The 20,077-nt window shown below is 35.7% G+C and overlaps 1 protein-coding gene across 1 annotated transcript in view; it reads right to left on the minus strand.

Annotated features, from left to right (window-relative positions):
* Positions 1 to 20,077, minus strand: part of SLC41A2 (solute carrier family 41 member 2) — a 138,389-nt gene that overhangs the window by 39,977 nt on the left and 78,335 nt on the right. Inside the window, exons 8-9 of the mRNA XM_025402449.1 lie at positions 19,449 to 19,596; positions 14,408 to 14,487 (exon numbers count right to left, since the gene is read on the minus strand). Of these exons, the coding sequence (XP_025258234.1) occupies positions 14,408 to 14,487; positions 19,449 to 19,596 (228 nt within the window). The remainder of the gene's footprint in view (positions 1 to 14,407; positions 14,488 to 19,448; positions 19,597 to 20,077) is intronic.

Here is a 20,077-nt window from a genome sequence, read left to right on the forward strand (position 1 = left end):
AGAGTATAGGAGAAAGAAGTTAAGCCATAAAAGTGAGTAAGAAGAAAACTGAAAAATTCAAATTCTTAACTGCTGAGGGTAGGACTGCCTAAGATTGAGGAAAGAGCAAGAGAATCTCAAACCCCATCCCATGCCTTTCACTAAGAAACATCAGCAACTGACTGTTGGGAGAAGAGAAAGAGCACAGATAGTTAAACCTTCTAGGCTGCAGGCATATAGCCCTCCAAGCTTCACACTAAGCACAGGATAGCCAGAGCATGCCCATAAAGAAAGCTGAGGTTAGTGGTGTGCTGAAGGTAATGATAATAACCACAAAAAAAAAAACCCAGTTCAAGTGCTGACTAGATTGACTCAATCCTCCATCCTAATGATGTAGCAGAAGAAAAGAACTCCTATTTCTAGGCAAAAATATTTATCTCAATCTCCAATGGTCTTGTATATATAATGTCCAGCATTCAATTAAAAAATTAAAAGACAGGGAAAAACAATAAAGAATATAAACCATTGGAGGAATTAAGAAGTCATCAGAGCCAGACCCAGAGATAAATCAGGTTTTGAAACCATCCAACAAGGAATTTAAAATAATTATAATTAATACGTTAAAGGATCTAGTGGAAAAGGTATACAAATATATTAAAAGACAGAGACATAAATTAAAAGTAAAAATATGGAAAAAGATATATCATGCAAACACTAAGAAAAAGAAAGTGAGAGTGACTGTATCAATATCAGGAAAAAAAAAGGCATTCTAACAGGGAATATTACCAAGGATGGAGATGAACATTGAATAAAGTTTAAGGTCAAGATGGCCAGTAGTAGTGGCTCCCGCCTGTAACCCCAGCACTTTGGGGGGCCGAGGTGGGCGGATCATGAGGTCAGGAGATCAAGACCATCCTGGCCAACATGGTGAAACCCTATGTCTACTAAAAAAATAGAAAAATTAGCTGGTTGTGGTGGCGTGTGCCAGTAATCCCAGCTACCCTGGAGGCTGAGGCAGGTGAACTGCTTGAACCCCGGAGTTGGAGGTTGCAGTGAGCTGAGATCACACCACTGCACTCCAGCCTGGCAACAGAGTAAGGCTCTGTCTCAAAAAAAAAAAAAAAAAAAAAAAAAAGTCAAGCCTTCAAAATACATCAAGCAAAAACTGATACATCTGAGAGGAAAAACAGACAGGTCTGTTTTTACACACAGATTTTACCACTGTATCTCACTCATTGAGTACACATATAGTAAGTCCTCACTTAACGTCATTGATAGATTCTTGGAAACAGACTATAAGCGAAATGACGTACAGCAACTCCTAGAATAGCATCATTCAATGTCATTATATTATAACATTGATGAGAAAAAAGTTGGTTTTGTTATGTATTGTTTCACCTAAAGTCACAGTTTTAAGAACCTATTAACGATGTTAAGTGAGGACTTACTATATTTTAAAAATCAACAATGATATAGAAGACTTTAATAATACTATCAGCCAGTTTAATCTAAATTACATTTATAGAACATACTACCCAAAACAGCAGCATACATTTCACACATGCACTCATGGAACATTAATGAAGACAGACCATATTATAGGCAATAAGACAAGTCTCAATAAATTAGAAATGATTGGAACAAGCAATGTATGCTCTCTTTCCATAACAGAAAAGTAAGATATCTGAGGATTCCCCCAAATATCTGGAAAGTAAACAGTACATTTCTAAAAAACCCATAGTTCAAAGAAGAAAACACAAGGAAATTTGGAAAGTATTTTGAATTTGCTACAAATGAAAACATAAAATATTGAGATATGTGGGAGGCACATAAAGCAGTACTTAGCAATCCATAGCATTACTTATATTAGGAAAGAAGAAAGCATGGCCAGGCGCGGTGGCTCAAGCCTGTAATCCCAGCACTTTGGGAGGCCGAGACGGGCGGATCACGAGGTCAGGAGATCGAGACCATCCTGGCTAACAAGGTGAAACCCCGTCTCTACTAAAAAAATACAAAAAAAAATTAGCTGGGCGAGGTGGGCGCCTGTAGTCCCAGCTACTCAGGAGGCTGAGGCAGGAGAATGGCCTGAACCCGGGAGGCGGAGCTTGCAGTGAGCTGAGATCCGGCCACTGCACTCCAGCCTGGGCGACAGAGCAAGACTCCATCTCAAAAAAAAAAAAAAAAAAAGAAGAAAGCTTTCATATCAATGATCTAAGGCTCACATCTTAAGAACCAAGAAAAAAAAATTAAACCACAAGAAAGTATAAGGAAGGAATAAAATAAGAACAGAAATCAATGAAATAGAAAATAAAAACAGTAGAGAAAAATAAATGAAACAAAAAGCTGGTTCTTCGAATAGATAAAAAAGAGATAGAAGACACAAATTCCAATATCAAGAATGAAAGAGACATCATCACTATAGACAGTGCATGCATTAAAAGGATAATATAGGAATATCATAAACTTTAAAAATACTAAACAATTAGCAAATCAAATCCAGCAACACATAAAATGTATATCATAACCAAATTTGATTTATCCTAGGAATGCAAGACTGATTTAATAGCTGGAAAGAAACTAAAGCAACTCAGCACATTAACAAATGAATGCAGGAAAAAATAATATAATTGTATGAATAAATGCAGAATAATTTATACAATTTTATATTTATCATTAACAACTCTTAGCAAACGAGGAATCAAGTAGGACTTCTTTAACTTGATAACCACACACCCACACACACACGAAATCTGAGATATGACAAAGGAGGAACTGCAAATCAATAAATAGTGCTATAGACTTGTAATAAGTAGTGCTAAGATAATTATGGAATATGCCAAAAACCTATGCAATTTGATCCCCACTCTCATATCATGCACAAAAATAAATTCCACATTAATTAAACACATCATGCAAAAGAAAAACATATTAAGTTTTACAAGATGATACAGAATGGATCAAAAAGGATTTTTTAACAAAACAGATAAATTACACACCATAAAGGAAAAAGTTGACAAATCTGACTACAGTGTAATTAAAACCTTCTGTTCATCAAAAGACACCATAGAGAAAGTGGAAAGACAAGCCACAGAGTGGAAGAATTTTTTTTCAACACATATAATTGTCAAAGAACTACTATCCAGAATATATAAAGAACTCCTACATGTAGAGAGAATCAGTAATTGCAGAAATGCGAATAAAAGCATAATAAATATCATTTCATACTCATCAGATTGGTAAAAACTTTTAGCGTAAAAACATCAACTATTTATAATAACGTGGAGCAATGAGAACTCTTACACAAAGCTAGCAAGAATGTCAACTGTTACAATCCCTTTTGAAAACATTTTGGCATTGTGTAATACAGTTGTTGAGGCCAAGCGTAGTGGCTCACACTTGTAATCTCAGCCCTTTGGCAAGCCGAGGCAGGAGGATCACTTGAGCCTTGGAGTTTGAAACTAGCCTGGGCAATATAGTGAAACTTTGTCTCTACTAAAAATAAAAAAAATTAGCTGGGTGTGGTGGTGCACACCTGTAGTTGCAGCTACTCAGAAGGCTGAGGCAGGAGGATGGCTTGAGCCCAAGAGATTAAGGCTGCAGTGAGCCATAGTCATGCCACTGCACTCCAGTCTGGGTGACAGAATAAGGCCCTGTTTTAAGTAAGTAAGTAAGTACGTAAGTAAGTAAGTAAATAAATAAATAAATAAATAAATAAATAAATAAATAAATAAAGTTGTTGATAGCCATATCCTACAATCTAGCAATTCCACTCTTAGACAAATACTCAAAGAAATGCCTACATAGGTACAACAGTTGGAAGAATGAGCTCTGAAAGAAGTATGAAATCAAGAGAACTTGACATCTTAAATTTATGAAGGACTCCATTTAAATCACACCAAAAACACTGGCGAAGGAGATTTCTGAACAAGAAGAATTAGAGAACAATTGCAACAGGATGTCTGAACCAGGTGCTAAAGGTCGAAAGCTTTGATGATATCAGAGAGAATCAGACAGCAGCAATCCTCTGGCAAGGTCTATTACCCACTATTGATCCAAGTTACCTGGAAGCAAAATAGATTTCCCTCCAAAAAAAAAGTGTGATGAAACTACCTTGTTTTTGTTTTGTTTTTATAATAGGATTATCTGACTTGTGCTAGATTATTAATTCTTTGCTTAATAATTTAGGATGTAATATTTAGGATCCAGTTTCTTACTAAGAAAAAACCCAGCTCTAGCAGCCTCCAAATCTAAGCAGTTTAATCTTGGGTATCCATAAGCATTATACTCAGAAACAAAGATTGAGTAATTTTGTTCAAAGATATTTAGGTCAACATTACCTATATATCACCTATATATTGCCTGGTACCTAGTGAAGTTTTGGCATTCACTGAATTCTAATAATGTTAATTTGTTATTGTGGAATAAGAATTTAATATTTTTTAATTGCAGAAAAAATGTAAGTACAGAAACAGGAAAAGCACAAGCTTCCCCCCTTCTAAGCTGAGAGGCTGATCGCTTTTTGTGCCAATGCCAATGACCAAAAATGAAGCAATTTAAACATTATAGTTTTAAGGCTGAAATTATAATGTCTTGATCTTAAACTAAATGTAGCTTCATGATTTCCTCATCACATCTCATTTAGTAAATAAAAAATTCATTAAAGCAAAGCTTAAGATAATTTAAAATGCAGTTCATCATAAAAATGTTAAAATATGTATCCCAGGGAGTTCTGAAAAAATTTATAAAGGAAAATAAATTTCTTTAAAAATGTGTTTAAAAGTCACATGGACCAGACAGAATAATAAGGCACATAAATGCAGAGCTGTGTTCTCTGTAACATTCTGACTGTGGCTCAAACTATGTGGGTTTGAAAATCACCTCAGTCACTTGCTATGATATCACTGATATTTAACTTCTTGGAGCTTCCATTTTCTAATCTGAAAATAAGGATAATTTAATATCTATCTAATAAGGATGCTGAGAGAATTAAATAAAATAATGCATACATGAAAGATGCTTAGCACAGTTTCTGGACATGGCAAAGGCTTAAAAATGTTAAATATTATTATCAATAATAATAAATTTATGTAAATAATGTGATTCTGACTTGGCGTTTTCTTAACTGTAGGTCCTGACATTTTCTGGAGAATTCATCGGTCAGAGGATGTCCAGAAACTGTATTGCTTTTCAATTCACAGACTACTTTGTTTTAAAAAATATATATGAAAGAGAATAAATCATTTAGTGCCCATTTTATTTATTTATTTATTTATTTATTTATTTATTTTTAGAGACAGGGTCTTGTTCTGTCTCACAGGCTGGAGTGCAGTTGCGCCATTATGGCTCACTGCAACGTCGTACTCCTGAGCTCAAGCAATCCTCCTGCCTTGGCCCCCTACATAGCCGGGACTACAGGTATGCATCACCATGCCCAGCTAATTTAAAAAAATATTTTTTTCTTTAGAGATGGGGTCTCACTATGTTGCCCAGGCTAGTCTTGAACTCCTGGGCTCAAGAGATCCTCCTGCCTAGGCCTCCCAAAGCACTGGGATTTAGGCATGAGCCACCAAGCTTGGCTAGCACCCATATTTTAAATAATCAATTAAACAGCCTTCTGTTTACTCAATGAATTTTCCACTAGAAGTTAGAAGTGACTATCTTTTTAAAGTCTGGATTTTTCTAAATCTGAACTTACTTTCTAAAGAAAAGAATAGAGGCTGGTCCAATGGTAGTGGGTTATCAGAACTTATTCACAATAGTGTTGCTACAGTTGGTATACAACTATCAACTGCTAAACTCACTGACGTTAAAAAACAAACAAACAACTAGACAGAACATTGAATAATTAGCATGTATTGGTACTCATCTGATAATAGCATATAAACAAGGCCAATAGTTTATACCTCTAAGTGAGGGTAAATGAAAATGTCTCAGAAATTGAAAGCGGCAAGAATATTTAACTATATAATGCAAGCATTTTCACAAAAAGTTACTGGGTAAACCAATAAGGGGTAAATTAGCAAAAACAGCTTTGTAATCTTTCTCTTTATAGTCACTCAAAAGGAAAAGAATCTAATATCAAAAAACTATACTTAATGCAAAGCAGAAGATTACATTCAGATACGTTTTTCAATGATGGATATTTTCCATAGGAATGCACAAATTGCATTCCTCTTCAGTTACTCTGGGGATTTTCTTGGGGGTAATGTTCTATGTGGTATTTTATTGGATATGGAATGCTTCAATGCAAAAACAGACAGCATCTGCTATTAAGCCAAAGTATATCTGTTCTACAACTGCAACTTCCCTTAAATTGAGTTTGAAACAAAAAGCTACTAATGATTAATTGTAGCTCTCTTCTAAAACCCACAAATTTGTTGGTAAAACTTTGTAAAACTACTTTTATAATTTATTTGTTGCCATGTAACAGACAAAGATAATGATAATAAATATAAATAAAGTCTTATAAATAAACAGCTTATCACCTTATCACCATTGTAGTCCAGGAAACACAGACATAACTGATGTTATAATTGTACCAAACTAAAAAGAAAATGAATGAGAGACTTCAGAAAGACACTGATATCATTTTTCCAGATAAGGTGAATAAAATTTTTAAGTAAACAACATAATTATTGAAGGGGCTAATTAAAGTTTTAGCCTCTCATGGTTTCATCATGATCATTGGTTATATTTTTAAACTATAACAAAATTATTACCTTAGAATAGTTTTCTTTAATGTCAAAAAATGCTTTCTTGCTATAATGACATATACTATGTTTCTACTAAAAGCTAGTCTGTCAACATTTCTTTTAAATTATTTAAAGTCTTTAGGGACTAATTGTGTTATTAAAGCCAGTGGAGAGCATCTAAAGATAGTCTCACATAAATTAAAAGCATTAGTAAAAACAACTTGTCAATACACTAATTAATATGCAAGATTCCTCAGTATCCACAAGACCGAATTTTAAGTGTCTGAGGCTTGAATAAGCTCAGCTGATGAAATAAAGTTTGAAAGTAGGAAGAAATTATCAGTAGGTTCATCTAGGGACTGTTTTAAAATCCAAATTTATGTTTTGTTAAATTTAGAAATATATGTTTCCAGTAAATGTTTAGCACTAACGTCATGGAATATATTTCAAATTCTGTCAAGAATTCCTTTGCACATTCTGAAGGGAACCCAAAGCAAAAGTTCATTTTCTTAAGAAATAAATCTTTATAATCAACAGTATAATAAGTATGGCCCCTTCCTACATCCCTAACTATTTTCACCATCTCTACGTACCTCTGCATTTTCACCTGTTCTCCTCTCAAGACTTACCAGAACTCACATGCAGAAATTACTCTTTTAGTTTCAAGAAATGCAAAAAGATGGAGGAGAAATAGCTTCCATTTTTTTCATATTTTTAAGAAGAAATACATTGGAACACCCTTTTAGTGAAGACCTTTTTATTTAAACAAGGGTAGGCGTATTCACCTCCCTAGTCCCTAATGCATTACCTTTACCATTTCCCTCTCAACACACTTGTAGACAAGGTGGTAAATGGCTGATGAACTCTCTTAAATTTTCTACTTCCTTTACCATAAATCATGCATTCTTTTTTAAATAAATTACGTATGTATGTATGTATTTAGAGACAGGGTCCTGCTCTGTTGCCTAGGCTGGAATGCAGTGGTGCAATCACAACTCACTGCAGCCTTGATCTCCTGAATTCAAGTGATCCTCCCACCTCAGCCTCCCGAGTAGCGGGGACTATGGGTGTGTGCCACCATGCCTGGCTGATTTTTCTTTTCTTTTTCTATTTTTTTTTTTTTTTTTTTTAGTAGAAATGAGGTCTCACTATATTGCCTTGGCTGGTCTCAAACTCCTGAGCTCACACAATCCCACCTCCTTGGCCTCCCAAAGTGCTGGGGTTATAGAAGTGAGCCAACGTGCTCAGTTTAGATTATACATTCTTAACAGAGGTGAAAACTGGTTCTTGAGGGGAGAAAAAAAATCACTCATTTTATTTATAAAGCCCATTTACACATACAGCACATAAATGGATAAAAAGTAGATGTGTAATATGAAAATTTCATGGGTAGGTACATTTAGAAAAAAAAAATGATTCAAACAGCTCCTTCAGAAGGTGATGATGAAAATAAAAGACAGAAAAACACTGCCTTAGATCAGCAATTCCCAACCAGTGTGGCTCAGATGGGTTACAGCTGTGTCAAGATACTATCCTCTAAGCTCTTGGCATATCGGGTACCTCTGGTTACAAATGGCTGCCTTCTTCACCCTAGGGTGCCATCTGAATATAATTTTTATGTGTGCTATGACATGAGAAAGATTAGAAAACACTGTCCTAGAGAAATGAACCTCACTACTTTCCTGGGACAACTGAGGCTGTCAGTTGTAAGGTCCTTGTTCATCTTAGTCTCTATCCCCTCGCCCATATCTGTGTATTTCCACCTGTCTTTCTTCAGGACTCCTTTTCTTACCACATTGAAATAAGGGGTTATCGGCCGGGCGCGGTGGCTCAAGCCTGTAATCCCAGCACTTTGGGAGGCCGAGACAGGCGGATCATAAGGTCAGGAGATCGAGACCATCCTGGCTAACATGGTGAAACCCCGTCTCTACTACAAATACAAAAAAAAACTAGCTGGGCGAGGTGGCGGGTGCCTGTAGTCCCAGCTACTCGGGAGGCTGAGGCAGGAGAATGGCGTAAACCCGGGAGGCGGAGCTTGCAGTGAGCTGAGATCCGGCCACTGCACTCCAGCCTGGGCGACAGAGCGAGACTTCATCTCAAAAAAAAAAAAAAAAAAAAAAAGAAATAAGGGGTTATCCTTTCTTTCTAAGGCTACTATGTGGTCCATCACTTCATGGGCCTTGCTCCCTCATTATTCACCATCTCTCATGCATCCTTGATCTTTCCTTCTCTATTACTCCTTTGCTTCCTTGCCAACAAATGTACCCACATGTCTCTTCTCTTGGAAAAAGTTCCTCATCTGGACTTCCAAGTGTTATTCTAACTCTTTTCTTTTCACTGTCAATCATTTAACATGAAGTCTAAAAGTGCTACTTCTAAGATGTTTATTGTTTTATACTATTTAATAAATACAAAAATAACATTTATAAACATATGTAAGTTATAAAGATTTATACTACAAAAAAACACCCATGTACCCACCACCCAGTTTAAGAAAAGGAATGCATTATCTTTAGATTTGAAGTGCCCTCTGTACTCTTCCCTAATCTCATATCCTTCCTTCCCTATCAGAGTGACTATATTTGTGTTTTTTATTCTCTTGCTTTTCTCTGTGTTATTACCACACACATGTATATTCCTAAATACTATATAATTTGGTTTTACATACACTTGAACTTTATATAAATGGAACAATTTATCATATAAGTTTCTGAGATTCATCCTTGCTCTTCTGGGACATGTAATTTATCCATTTTTATTGTTAATAACATTCTATTGTAAGACTGTACTTTCATTTATCTAGTCTGCTACTCAACAAAACTGAACTCTCAAATGACTTCCTGATCACTGAATAAATAGTCCCTCTTGATTCCTTCTTGGCTACAATAACATAGCTTTCATCCTCCTTCTAACCAATGCATCTCTAATTCAGAAGTTATTTCAAGAGCAGATAAAAATAGAGAGGATAAGGGAGAGGAAGTATGCGATTGGGGATGTCTTGTTTGGGACACTGGGTAGCTGACACCACTAACTGACACAGGAAACACCAAAGGGCAGGTTTGAGGGGAAGGGGATAAGTTCAGTTAGAAGTTTCAAATGTTCCATGTAGAAATATCCAATTTAAAGTATGGATCTAGAAAGGAACAGATATGTCAAGACTAGGGATAAAGCCATGAAATGAAGCCATATGACAAGGACAAGTTGTTCTCAAACTTTTGCATGTATCAAAATCAATTGATGAGTTCTACCTCAGAGCTGCTGATTCAGGCTTAAGAATTTGCATTTCTAATGAGATCCCAGGTGATATTGCTGGTCTAGGGACCACACTTCAAAAATCTCTGGATGAGACAATATTGCCCAGAAAGAAGGTTAAAAACTAAGAATAGGAGCTCAAGAGCAGGGACTTGAAGAATACAAAGAGGCAGGTAGAAAGAAGGAACCAGTGAAGGAAAATGAAAAAGAATTTTCAGAGAAGGGATGAGAATGGTAGAATTGCAAAAAGGGTATAGTAAATAGTATTAAACAACTGAATAGAATGAAGACTGAAAATAAGTCATTGGATAAAGTAATTAGGACGTCACTGGAGAGCTTAGTAAAAGCAGTTTTGTAGAGTGAGAAGGAAGAAAAAATACTATAATGAGTTGAAAAAATACAGACTACACTTGGGAAAGTTTGACTGTAGAGGGTAGGAGAGAGAACAGAAGCTTGAGAAGGCAGAGCACTATGGGAAAGGTGACTTGGGATAAAAGACTTGTGCACATTCATAAGCTAAAGGGAAAAGATGTAAGAGAGGAAGACACGGGAGATACCAGAAAAGTTAAAATAATTGATGGAGTAAGACTCCTGTTGGAGTTGTAATGGAATAGTATCCAGGGCACAGGTGAACTAGTAGGTCCTGGGCAAAAGAATCAGCTCTTCTGAGATAGGGGTGAAAGAATTTAAAAATAGACATTGTTAGAGATAAGAATAGTGGTGAAGGGAAAGGAGAGAGAAGCATGCTGGGAGAGACATGCCTAAAGCCTCTATTTCCTCTGTAAGCCTGCCCTACAACAAACATTAAAGGAATTTCTTCAGGCAGAAGGAAAATAACACCATATAAAAACCTGCATCTACACAAAGAAAAGAGTGTTGGAAATATAACTTTATATGAGAAAATATAAAAGATATATTTTTTCATTTTTAGTCTCTTTAAAAATAACTGAAGCAAAAAATAATAACAATGTATTACAGGACTTACTACAAAGTAAAATGTATTTCAAAAAAGAGCACATAAGAAAGGAGTGGTAATTCAAGTATAGTGACATAAGCTTCTTATCCTATATGTAAAGTGGTTCATTATTGTTTGAAAGTAGACTGTGATAAAAAAGATATAAGCCCTAGATCAATGGTTCTCAAAGTGTGGTCTAGGGGGTCTGAGGAAGGCTAGATCTAGAAATCCCAACACCTAGCTAACAGAAGTACCAGAAAGAGAGACTCACGTATATGTTAGCATGACAAAGGCTTTAAGAAATCCTGTAGTAAACAAGTTTGTTTAACTTAATGTTTACCAAATTTGATTGACCACAGAACTCACTTTTCAAGTTATACTTATTGACATCTCACAGAACTGGTGTTACCGAGAAATACATTTTGGAAAATGCCACTAGTTCTGAAAGACATTAATACATATTAAAAGATATTCTAGTCACAATATGAACACAGATAGGCCTTACTTTAAATAATGTATGCATTCTTGTAGCTAATAAAACATAAATTAGTAGCTGCATATTTTGAGGAAAAAAATCATAGGCTTTAGAATAGACCCAATCTGGGCTTCAATCATGACTGACCACTCACAAGGTAAGAGACCTTAGGCAACTTGCTGATCTTATTGTGAGGATGACATAACATGTATAAAAGAAACCTGTGAGTTACCTGGTACTTAGTGGTAGGTACTCACTAAACAGCAGATAATGATGAGGACAGTGATGAAGATAAACAAGGGTCCTCTAAATAGTACATTCCCCAACACATTTTAAATGAAATTCAATTCTCAAATGTTCCATCTTCTTTCAGGAACATAAAATAAACCATTTCTATTAATGTTTTTTAAAGAGTGGAATTTATAAGTTCATGGTGTACCACCATGCCCAGCTAATTTTTGTATTTTTTGTGCAGACAGGCTTTGTTCGTGTTGCCCAGGCTGGTTTCAAACTCATGAGCTCAAGCGATTCACCTGCCTTGGCCTCCCAAAGTGCTGATAGCCAACTAACAGGTTTACTTACTGAGAGGCTAAAAATACATTACTATGAATATCACGCAATGCCACGGCACAGACGTCCAGGGAGAGCATTTCAGTGAAGCTCTAGAATTGTTTCTTATGTAAGGTAAAACAACTGAAATATGCATTAAAGTCTTATAATAAAAGGGTTATTGTAATTTAAGTTAGATTTCTTACTGAAATGTTGTTTAATATAGCTCTAACAGTCATTATGAGTAATGTTTATGCTAATGAACTCATCCATTAATATTCACAGAACAGGATCTGAAGAGGTGGGAGGAAAGCAGTAGTTATTCCAGGCAGTGAAAATTAGATGAATCTTTGTGGGGACAATATAAAAACCTAGCTAGAATAATAATGAAAAAACTTGTACGTGTCTTTGTGAAACAATGAGTTCAACCATGTACAGAGGGCCTTGAAAGCTAGGAAGAAAAATTCAAATTTGATTTGATAGGCAGGGATAAAAAAGCCACTGTTTATTACATGGGTCTTAGGACCCATGTAATAAAAACAATGTTTAAGAATGACTAGGCTATTAGTGACACTTAATTTGCATCAAATAGAGAGTGAGTCAGGAAGGCTACTTTATTACTTGAATGATGGCTATATTGAGACATTAGGCTACAAGGGTAAGACATGCTTGTTATATAAATAAACGAGTGAGCAAGTGAACTGTGTTAAAGGGCAAGTAGACAATGGCTTGGTCACTTTTCAGTCAAAAAGGATGAAGGACCAGGTTGAAATAGATGGTCCCACAATTTTATGTGTGGGCAATGGGGAGAATGGAGGCACGAAGAGAGAGACCTATAGGGAAAATGTGTTCATTGATATTCTAAAGGGATATAAAAATTAAAATACTCAGTAGAAATTTTAGATATGAAATTAGATTTTGAAGAACTTGCCTTTATATGTCTCATATATATATTTTACATATATACATATATACATTTTTTTTTTGAGGCAAGGTCTTGCTCTGTTGCCCCGGCTGGAGTGATCTTGGCTCACTGCAACCTCTGCCTCCCTCCCAGGCTCAGGGGATCCTCTCACTTCAGCCTCCCACGTAGCTGGGACTACAGGCATGTACCACCATGCCTGGCTATTTTTATATTTTTTGTGCAGACAGGGTTTGGTCATGTTGCCTAGGCTGGTCTCAAACTCACGAGCTCAAGTGATCCACTTGCCTTGGCCTCGCAAAGTGCTGGGATTACAGGGATGAGCCACCATGCCCGACTGACACATTTTCTTTTTACATAGATATGCAAAGTAAATTACACTAAATATGTAGTATATCCTGGGACATGTTTTTCCCCAAGTAGAATTACTGTTTAAATTGCATTGGTCTAGGCTATACTTAAAATCTACTTTAGAGTTCAACAGTGAGAACACATGGACACAGGGAGGAGAATATCACACAACAGGGCCTGTCAGGTCGGGGGCAAAGGGAGGGAGAGCATTAGGACAAATAACTCATGCACGCGGGGCTTAAAAACTAGAGGACGGGGTGATGGGTGCAGCAAACCACCATGGCACATGTGTACCTATGTATCAAACCTGCACGTTCTGCACATGTATCCCAAAACTTACAGTAAAAAAAAAAAAAAAAAAATCCACTTTAATGACAGCCACCCCAGAAGCTGGTAGACTGGATTAAAATGATCTTATTAAATGTGATTCATATATAAATGTCTGTGAATTTAAATATTATAATTCCCATTTCATAGATAACAAAAAAATATATGACAGATTTTCAAAGGGGTCAGCTGAGGACCAGCAGATTTTTCTCTTTAATTTTTTAAGATAGGGTCTCACTCTGTTTCCCAGGCTAGCATGCAGTGGCTAACTGTAGCCTCTAACTCCTGGGCTCAAGCAATTCTCCTGCCTCAGCCTCCTGAGGACACACCTGGGAATACAGGTGTGTGCCACCACACCTGGCTAATTTTTGAATTTTTTATAGAGATGGGGGTCTCACTATGTTGCCCTGGCCTCAAACTCCCAACCTCAAGCGACCCTCCTATTGAGGCCTCCCAAAGCACTGGGATTGCAGTCATGAGCCACTGTGCTCACCCTAGATTTTAATGAACTGAATGGACTCAAGCAATGTTTAAACCCAGCTGTCTCTAATTTATCCACAAAAATTGACAAAAGGAACAACAGAACAATATACGATAGCAGATAATCCCAATGTAAATAATAAACTAAATCTGAAATGTATTTTGCCACATTAATCTTAAGTCAGGTATCCCTGACTCTCAAACTAGTGGTTCATGATAAGATTAAGAAAGAGGACTTTTCAGAAATGTATTCCACCTACTGAGATCTGGGAATGTCATTTTCACTGTGAGCAACAACTTAGGGTTGGAGGGAGAATGGCTGGATAGGAGTACAGACCTCTTGAATCTGAGCCCTAAGACTCCTAATAGTACCTAAGAGTATACAAGATTTGATATTATCAGGAAACAGTATATCTAATTCTTACCATTAATAACTGGCGTGTAAACAACAATCCCAACCAAGTTCGGGTCAGATACAGTTGTGTCCAGAATAAGGCCCCCAATACTGAAAGAGATAAAATTATACAATTTAGAGAAGAGGAAAGAGAATATACTTCAAGTTATTCTGTACATACAGACACCCCTCCTTTTTAAAATAAAATACTCACACATTTTAAAAATAGAGCAAAAAGAAAAATATTCAAAGTAAAAATCAATGTCAACAGTAAAATGTTGAAAATAAAACATGGCATAAGCTCTAGCCCCAAATTTCAGAATTCTGATGCCTAAGATATGCAACTTGTGAAAAGAAAAAGCATACGCTTTAAATGCATTAAAATGTCGTGAACAGCGTACAAGAAATTATTAACCATGTCTATTTCTGGGGGTGAGGGTGACAGGGGACTGACGGTCATTTTATATTCTTCTGTGCTTATTAATTTTTTAAAACCATGCCATTGATCACTCTCATAATTTAAAAAATAATTTTAAAAAGAGTATGTTTTCATATTTGAAATAAATAAGGCATAAAATAGGTTATTTTTATTGTGTTAAAACTAGATATTGTTAGGATGTGTCTTATTACCGGCAAATTAAAATAATGAGTTATTGCTACAGAAAGAGCTGATCTTGAGAACAGAAATCTGGAAAACTAACATATCGTTATATAGTAGCAAGCCGTACACTTTCAATGTGTCAGTGGAACTTGGAGACTTTTTTAAGTTTCCAAGGCCATTATCAAATAGTTAACATCAGTTTCTGAGTCTATGTAGTATAAAACATTGCCAGTCCTAATATTCCATGGGATCCTGTGCCCAAATCTTCCAGAAAAATGCCATCTGCATTACAACAAAATGAACTACATACTGTCACAGAATGGGATTGTCAAAATATCAGATCAAATGTTCTTACCTGATAGTTAACATTAAAAAAGTATCAAATCTTTATTATTTTAATTCTTTAGTAAATAAATGAATTATGTCTTAATATGCCTAAACTGTAGGCGTTCTCACTAAAGAGGTACATTGTAGAGCCCCAAAATAGTCCTCTTTAGAAATATTTTAACATTTTAAGCCCTAATTAAAAGAACAAAGTACATATTTCAAGAACAAACTAGTTATGAGTCAAAAACTAAACCTCTCTGACAGAATATATAGATCCTGTTGTGGATATAACATAACAACAATTGCTAAAAATACATTTTTTTAAGATTCCTGTTAAGCCCGGTGATAAAAGTTACTATAGAAAAAATTAGAAAAGACAAAATGAATAAAGTAAAAACCAATCCTAGTTACATCATTGAGTTACACTGTTAGTATGCTGTTATATAGGCTTCTAGACCTTTTTTACTTACATATTTTGTTACTTATTTAAATTGACAATAAAAATTGCATATATTTATCCTATACAATATGTTGTGAAATATGCATATATTGTGGAATGACTAAATTGAGCTAATTAACTTATGCATTACTTGACATACTTATTTTTTGTGGTGAGAACACCTAAAATCTCTTGGCAATTTTGATGAATACAATACACTGTTATAAACTATCATCACCATGTTGTACAATAAATCTCTTGAACATGTTCCTCTGACCAAATTTTTAATCCATTGACCGACATCTCCACAACCCAGCGTTTTTACTATATACATTTTTTAAAATAAAAATTAAATGATAAAAGTAGTTTTATTTGCTTTTATTAAATTTTATTTTTATCATGTAGATGTATGTCATTTAAAAAGTAAAAGTACAGCCGGCATGGTGGCTTGTGCCTGTAATCCCAGCACTCTGGGAGGCTGAAGTGAGAGGATTGCTTGAGACCAGCAGTTTAAGACCAGCCAGGTCAACACAGCGAGACCCTGTCTCTACAAAAGAGTAAAAATATTAGCTGGGTGGGTGCATGCCTGTAGTCCCAGCTGCTCAAGAAACTGAGGCAGGAGGGTTGTTTGAGCCTAGGAGTTTGAGGCTGCAGTGAACTACAATCAAGCCACTGTGCTTCAGCTGGGGAAACACGGCTAGACACAATCTCTGTTTAAAAAAAAAAAAAAAAAAAAGAGGTATGTAAAAGTACCATAAAGTTTATAATAAAACAATAGTCCCTAGCCCCACCTCCAGGTCCTTCTCTCTACTAGAAATTATTTTTAACTTCTTTAGTAGTTTCTTCTGGCATTTAATTTTTCTAAATAACATGCTTATAATGCTATTTATTCATTTTAAGTTTTAGACATTTAGCAAATGACTTCCTACTATGGCAGATGAGTATTTGACCTCTCTTACACTTCCCTCCCCACTTTGATCCCTTCCCAAATCCCTTCCTCCTCCCATCCTGCTAATCTGGTTATAATTTCTGGTGAAATACTTAGGGGTGACTTTATTATAACCATGGAAATTTCATTATTCATAGCTGAGCCACAGTGTGTATTATTAGATATCTTCACTTACACTTTTTGTTTTGCCTATTTTTCTTCACTTTTTAGGTACCTATTACTAATTCAACCTCACATGTGTAACTAAGTTTATGAAGTACCTTTCAATGCAGTCAAACTCATCAATTCTACTTTTCTTTATTTGTCTTAGAGACCTCCCTCCTTAAGCCCCTGTTCTCCTGCCAATCTGGATGGTTGCCTGTCTAGGCCTGATGCACAGCTGTCATGCTGTACCTTCCCTCCAATACCCCCTTGGATCTTGGTCTATGTACTATAACAAAATTCCAGTATTTCGTGGGATCCTGTTGCCTGGATCCTCCAGGAAAAAAGCAATCTACATTACAGAAAAATGAACCACATGCTGCCACAGAATAGATTTCTTCTTTCCTATATCATCTTTCTTGATTTATTTCCTAACTTTGATAGACCACACCTCCTTTCAGCTTTATACAAAAGGGTAGAGGGGCAGTAAATTCCATGAGATCCTGCCTGTCTGAAAATTTCTTTAGTCTTCTCTTACACGTGATTGATACTGTGACTATATTTTATGTTCAAAATAATTTTCTCTCAGAATTTCAAAGAAATCATTTTAGTGTTGCTATGGGACATAATTCTGGTTCCCAGTGCTTTATATGTAACTTATTTTTTCTCTGGAAACATTTGAGATTCATGATGATATGCTTTGATTTGGGTCCCTCCTACTTTAATTTATTGCACTGGGTACTTAGCGGGCCCTTTCCATCATGAAGCTCGTGTTTTTCTGTTCTGGGAATTTTCTTGTATTATTTATTTGATAATTTTCTCTCCTTATCATTCACCTCCTATTGTCCATCTCTTTGCTTCATGGGTTGCTTTTCAGGAGGGTTCCTCTATTGTAACTTCAAACTTTTCTACAGAATTTGTTTGTTTCTGCTATTTATGTATTTTTTAATTTCCAAGAGCTCTTAATGTTTTTCAGATCTTCTTTTGCATTATGTTCCTATATTATGAATATTATGCAATAGCTATTATGCAATAACTTCTCTTATTTATCTGAGGATAGTGATAAGAGTTTTCTGAAAGTACTGATGGTACTTTCCTTATCATTTTTTTTTCTGTCTTTTATGTTAGAGGCCTTTATGAAATGTCGAGCAATCCTTTACTGGCTGCCCCTGTTTAAGGGGCACTGCAAGGCACACTTGGAGTTCTCTGTGTACATGGGCAGAGTTTGTCAGCAAGTGGGACTCACAGAAGACAATCAGGTGGGCTTGCAGCTCTTTCATCAAAGGACTCACAAGGGTTAGTATCTGCAGGTCTGATCTTTTGTGCTGGTAAGTTTCCCCAGACAGGAATTATCTAATTTTTTGCCTGGGGGTAAAAGGCTGTCTCCCAGCATTATACAAAGAAAAGGAAGTGGGATAGGGTTCTCATTGTTCAGTGTGTAGACTTTTGCTTAGTCTTGCTATTTTTCATACAGTACTTAAGCCACATCCTCACATGTACATGTGTTTTTGAATCCAGAACCTCTCCAATTTAGCCTCTTGAGAGGTTATTCTTGTCTTCTGCTAGGGTGTGAGGGGACAGTCACATGGGTGCTAAAGCTGGAGAAAGATTTTGGGGATCTAGTTGCTCCTTACCTAAAATTTCAACCAATCTTCTTCATTGAAGCTTTCAGATGTACTTGATGCCTTCAATTCCTCTTTCTGGGTTTCTGAGGCTTGCTTCTGATAGTCAGTTAGGTTTCAGCTTTTTTCATTCTGCTCATTCAGTTAACAGCTCTTCATCTGATTCCTATCTTCCTAACGTTGTCAGATCTCTCACCTGCTGCCCTCTTTGCTCCCCTTCTATCTTGGTGGTTTTATAACATTTTTATTCTCTTACTGTCCTTTTAGTAGTTTCAGGAAGGAAAAGAAATGTTTCTTAACCTACCATGTTTAGTAGGAAACTCATACTCTTTTCTAGGTTGTTCTTTTCATCAGATGTATAATAAACATCTTTCCGTAGCAATAGAAATGCTACAACATTATTTTAATGGCTGATATTCCATTTTGTGACTATATAATAATTTATCTGATCAATACCATATTGCAAGACCTTTATGTTGTCCTATTTATTTTTTTTATTAAACACTCTGGGGTGATGAGGATGCTTGCAGCTAAATCTTTTACATACGTCCTTAATTACATCTTTAAGGTCATCAGAGTCCTAGATATGGAAATAGCCAACGGAATATACATTTCTAAGGCTTTATGATATTCATCTGAGCAACTTAATACTCAGAGTAAGTAATGTCCTTGTCAGGTTAACACACACATACACACACAAAGACAAACACCACTAAATTTTACTCAGTCTGGTAAGGCTTTGGTTGGAGAGAAGTTTGAAACTGGTAGCCAAATGAGGTTCTTTATGTCTACTGATTTCATTAATAATGCCTGTCATTCAGATCCCTTGTTATAATACCTGGGAGAATAATGAATTGGCTATATAAAATAATTAACCTAAGAAATAAAAACAGGCAATTCATTTGTTTTAATATGCATGTACATATATGCTTACAGAAGACACACAAAGACAGAGAGACACATACACACACACACACACATTTTAATACTAACCTACTTATAACCATAGCTGTTATGACAGGCTCCCAGCCTGAGTGGAGAACTGTTCTTGTGGCTGGATGTTTGGCAGCTATTATAATCCAAATAGGAGTTAGAGCCAAGAAAAATACACCAACTAATGGAGAAATGTAGTAATAGGTCTCTAAAATTAAAAAAAAGAAAAGAGAGAGACAACATTTAAATCTCTCTTCTGTATAGCAAATCTAAATTATCAAAGTTTACTAGAAGGTATGACACTATCAAACATTAACATGCTATACATTTTCTATAAACTTCAAACAAAATTTATAACTGTAGATAAGGCAAAAATATTAAACAATGTAACTGAAAAGTAAGACATTGATTGAACAAACATTTATTAAAATAGTTACATGATCTACATGGAAATAGCATAAAAACAATAACAACAAGAAGAACAATAACAGTAAAAGGGCTAACATTTATTGGGCTCCTACTATATACCAAGTACTATGCTAAATGCTTTACATTCATCATCTCATTTCACCGTCCCCATCCATATAAAATAGATACTGTCATTTCTATTTTATGAAGAAACCGAGGCTTAGAAACTTAAGAATTCAGTGAGGAAATAGGGAGAGCTGGAAGAAAATATGTATCTGACA

This window comes from Theropithecus gelada, chromosome 11 (assembly GCF_003255815.1).
Source record: "Theropithecus gelada isolate Dixy chromosome 11, Tgel_1.0, whole genome shotgun sequence".
NCBI classification, from domain to species: Eukaryota; Metazoa; Chordata; class Mammalia; order Primates; family Cercopithecidae; genus Theropithecus; species Theropithecus gelada.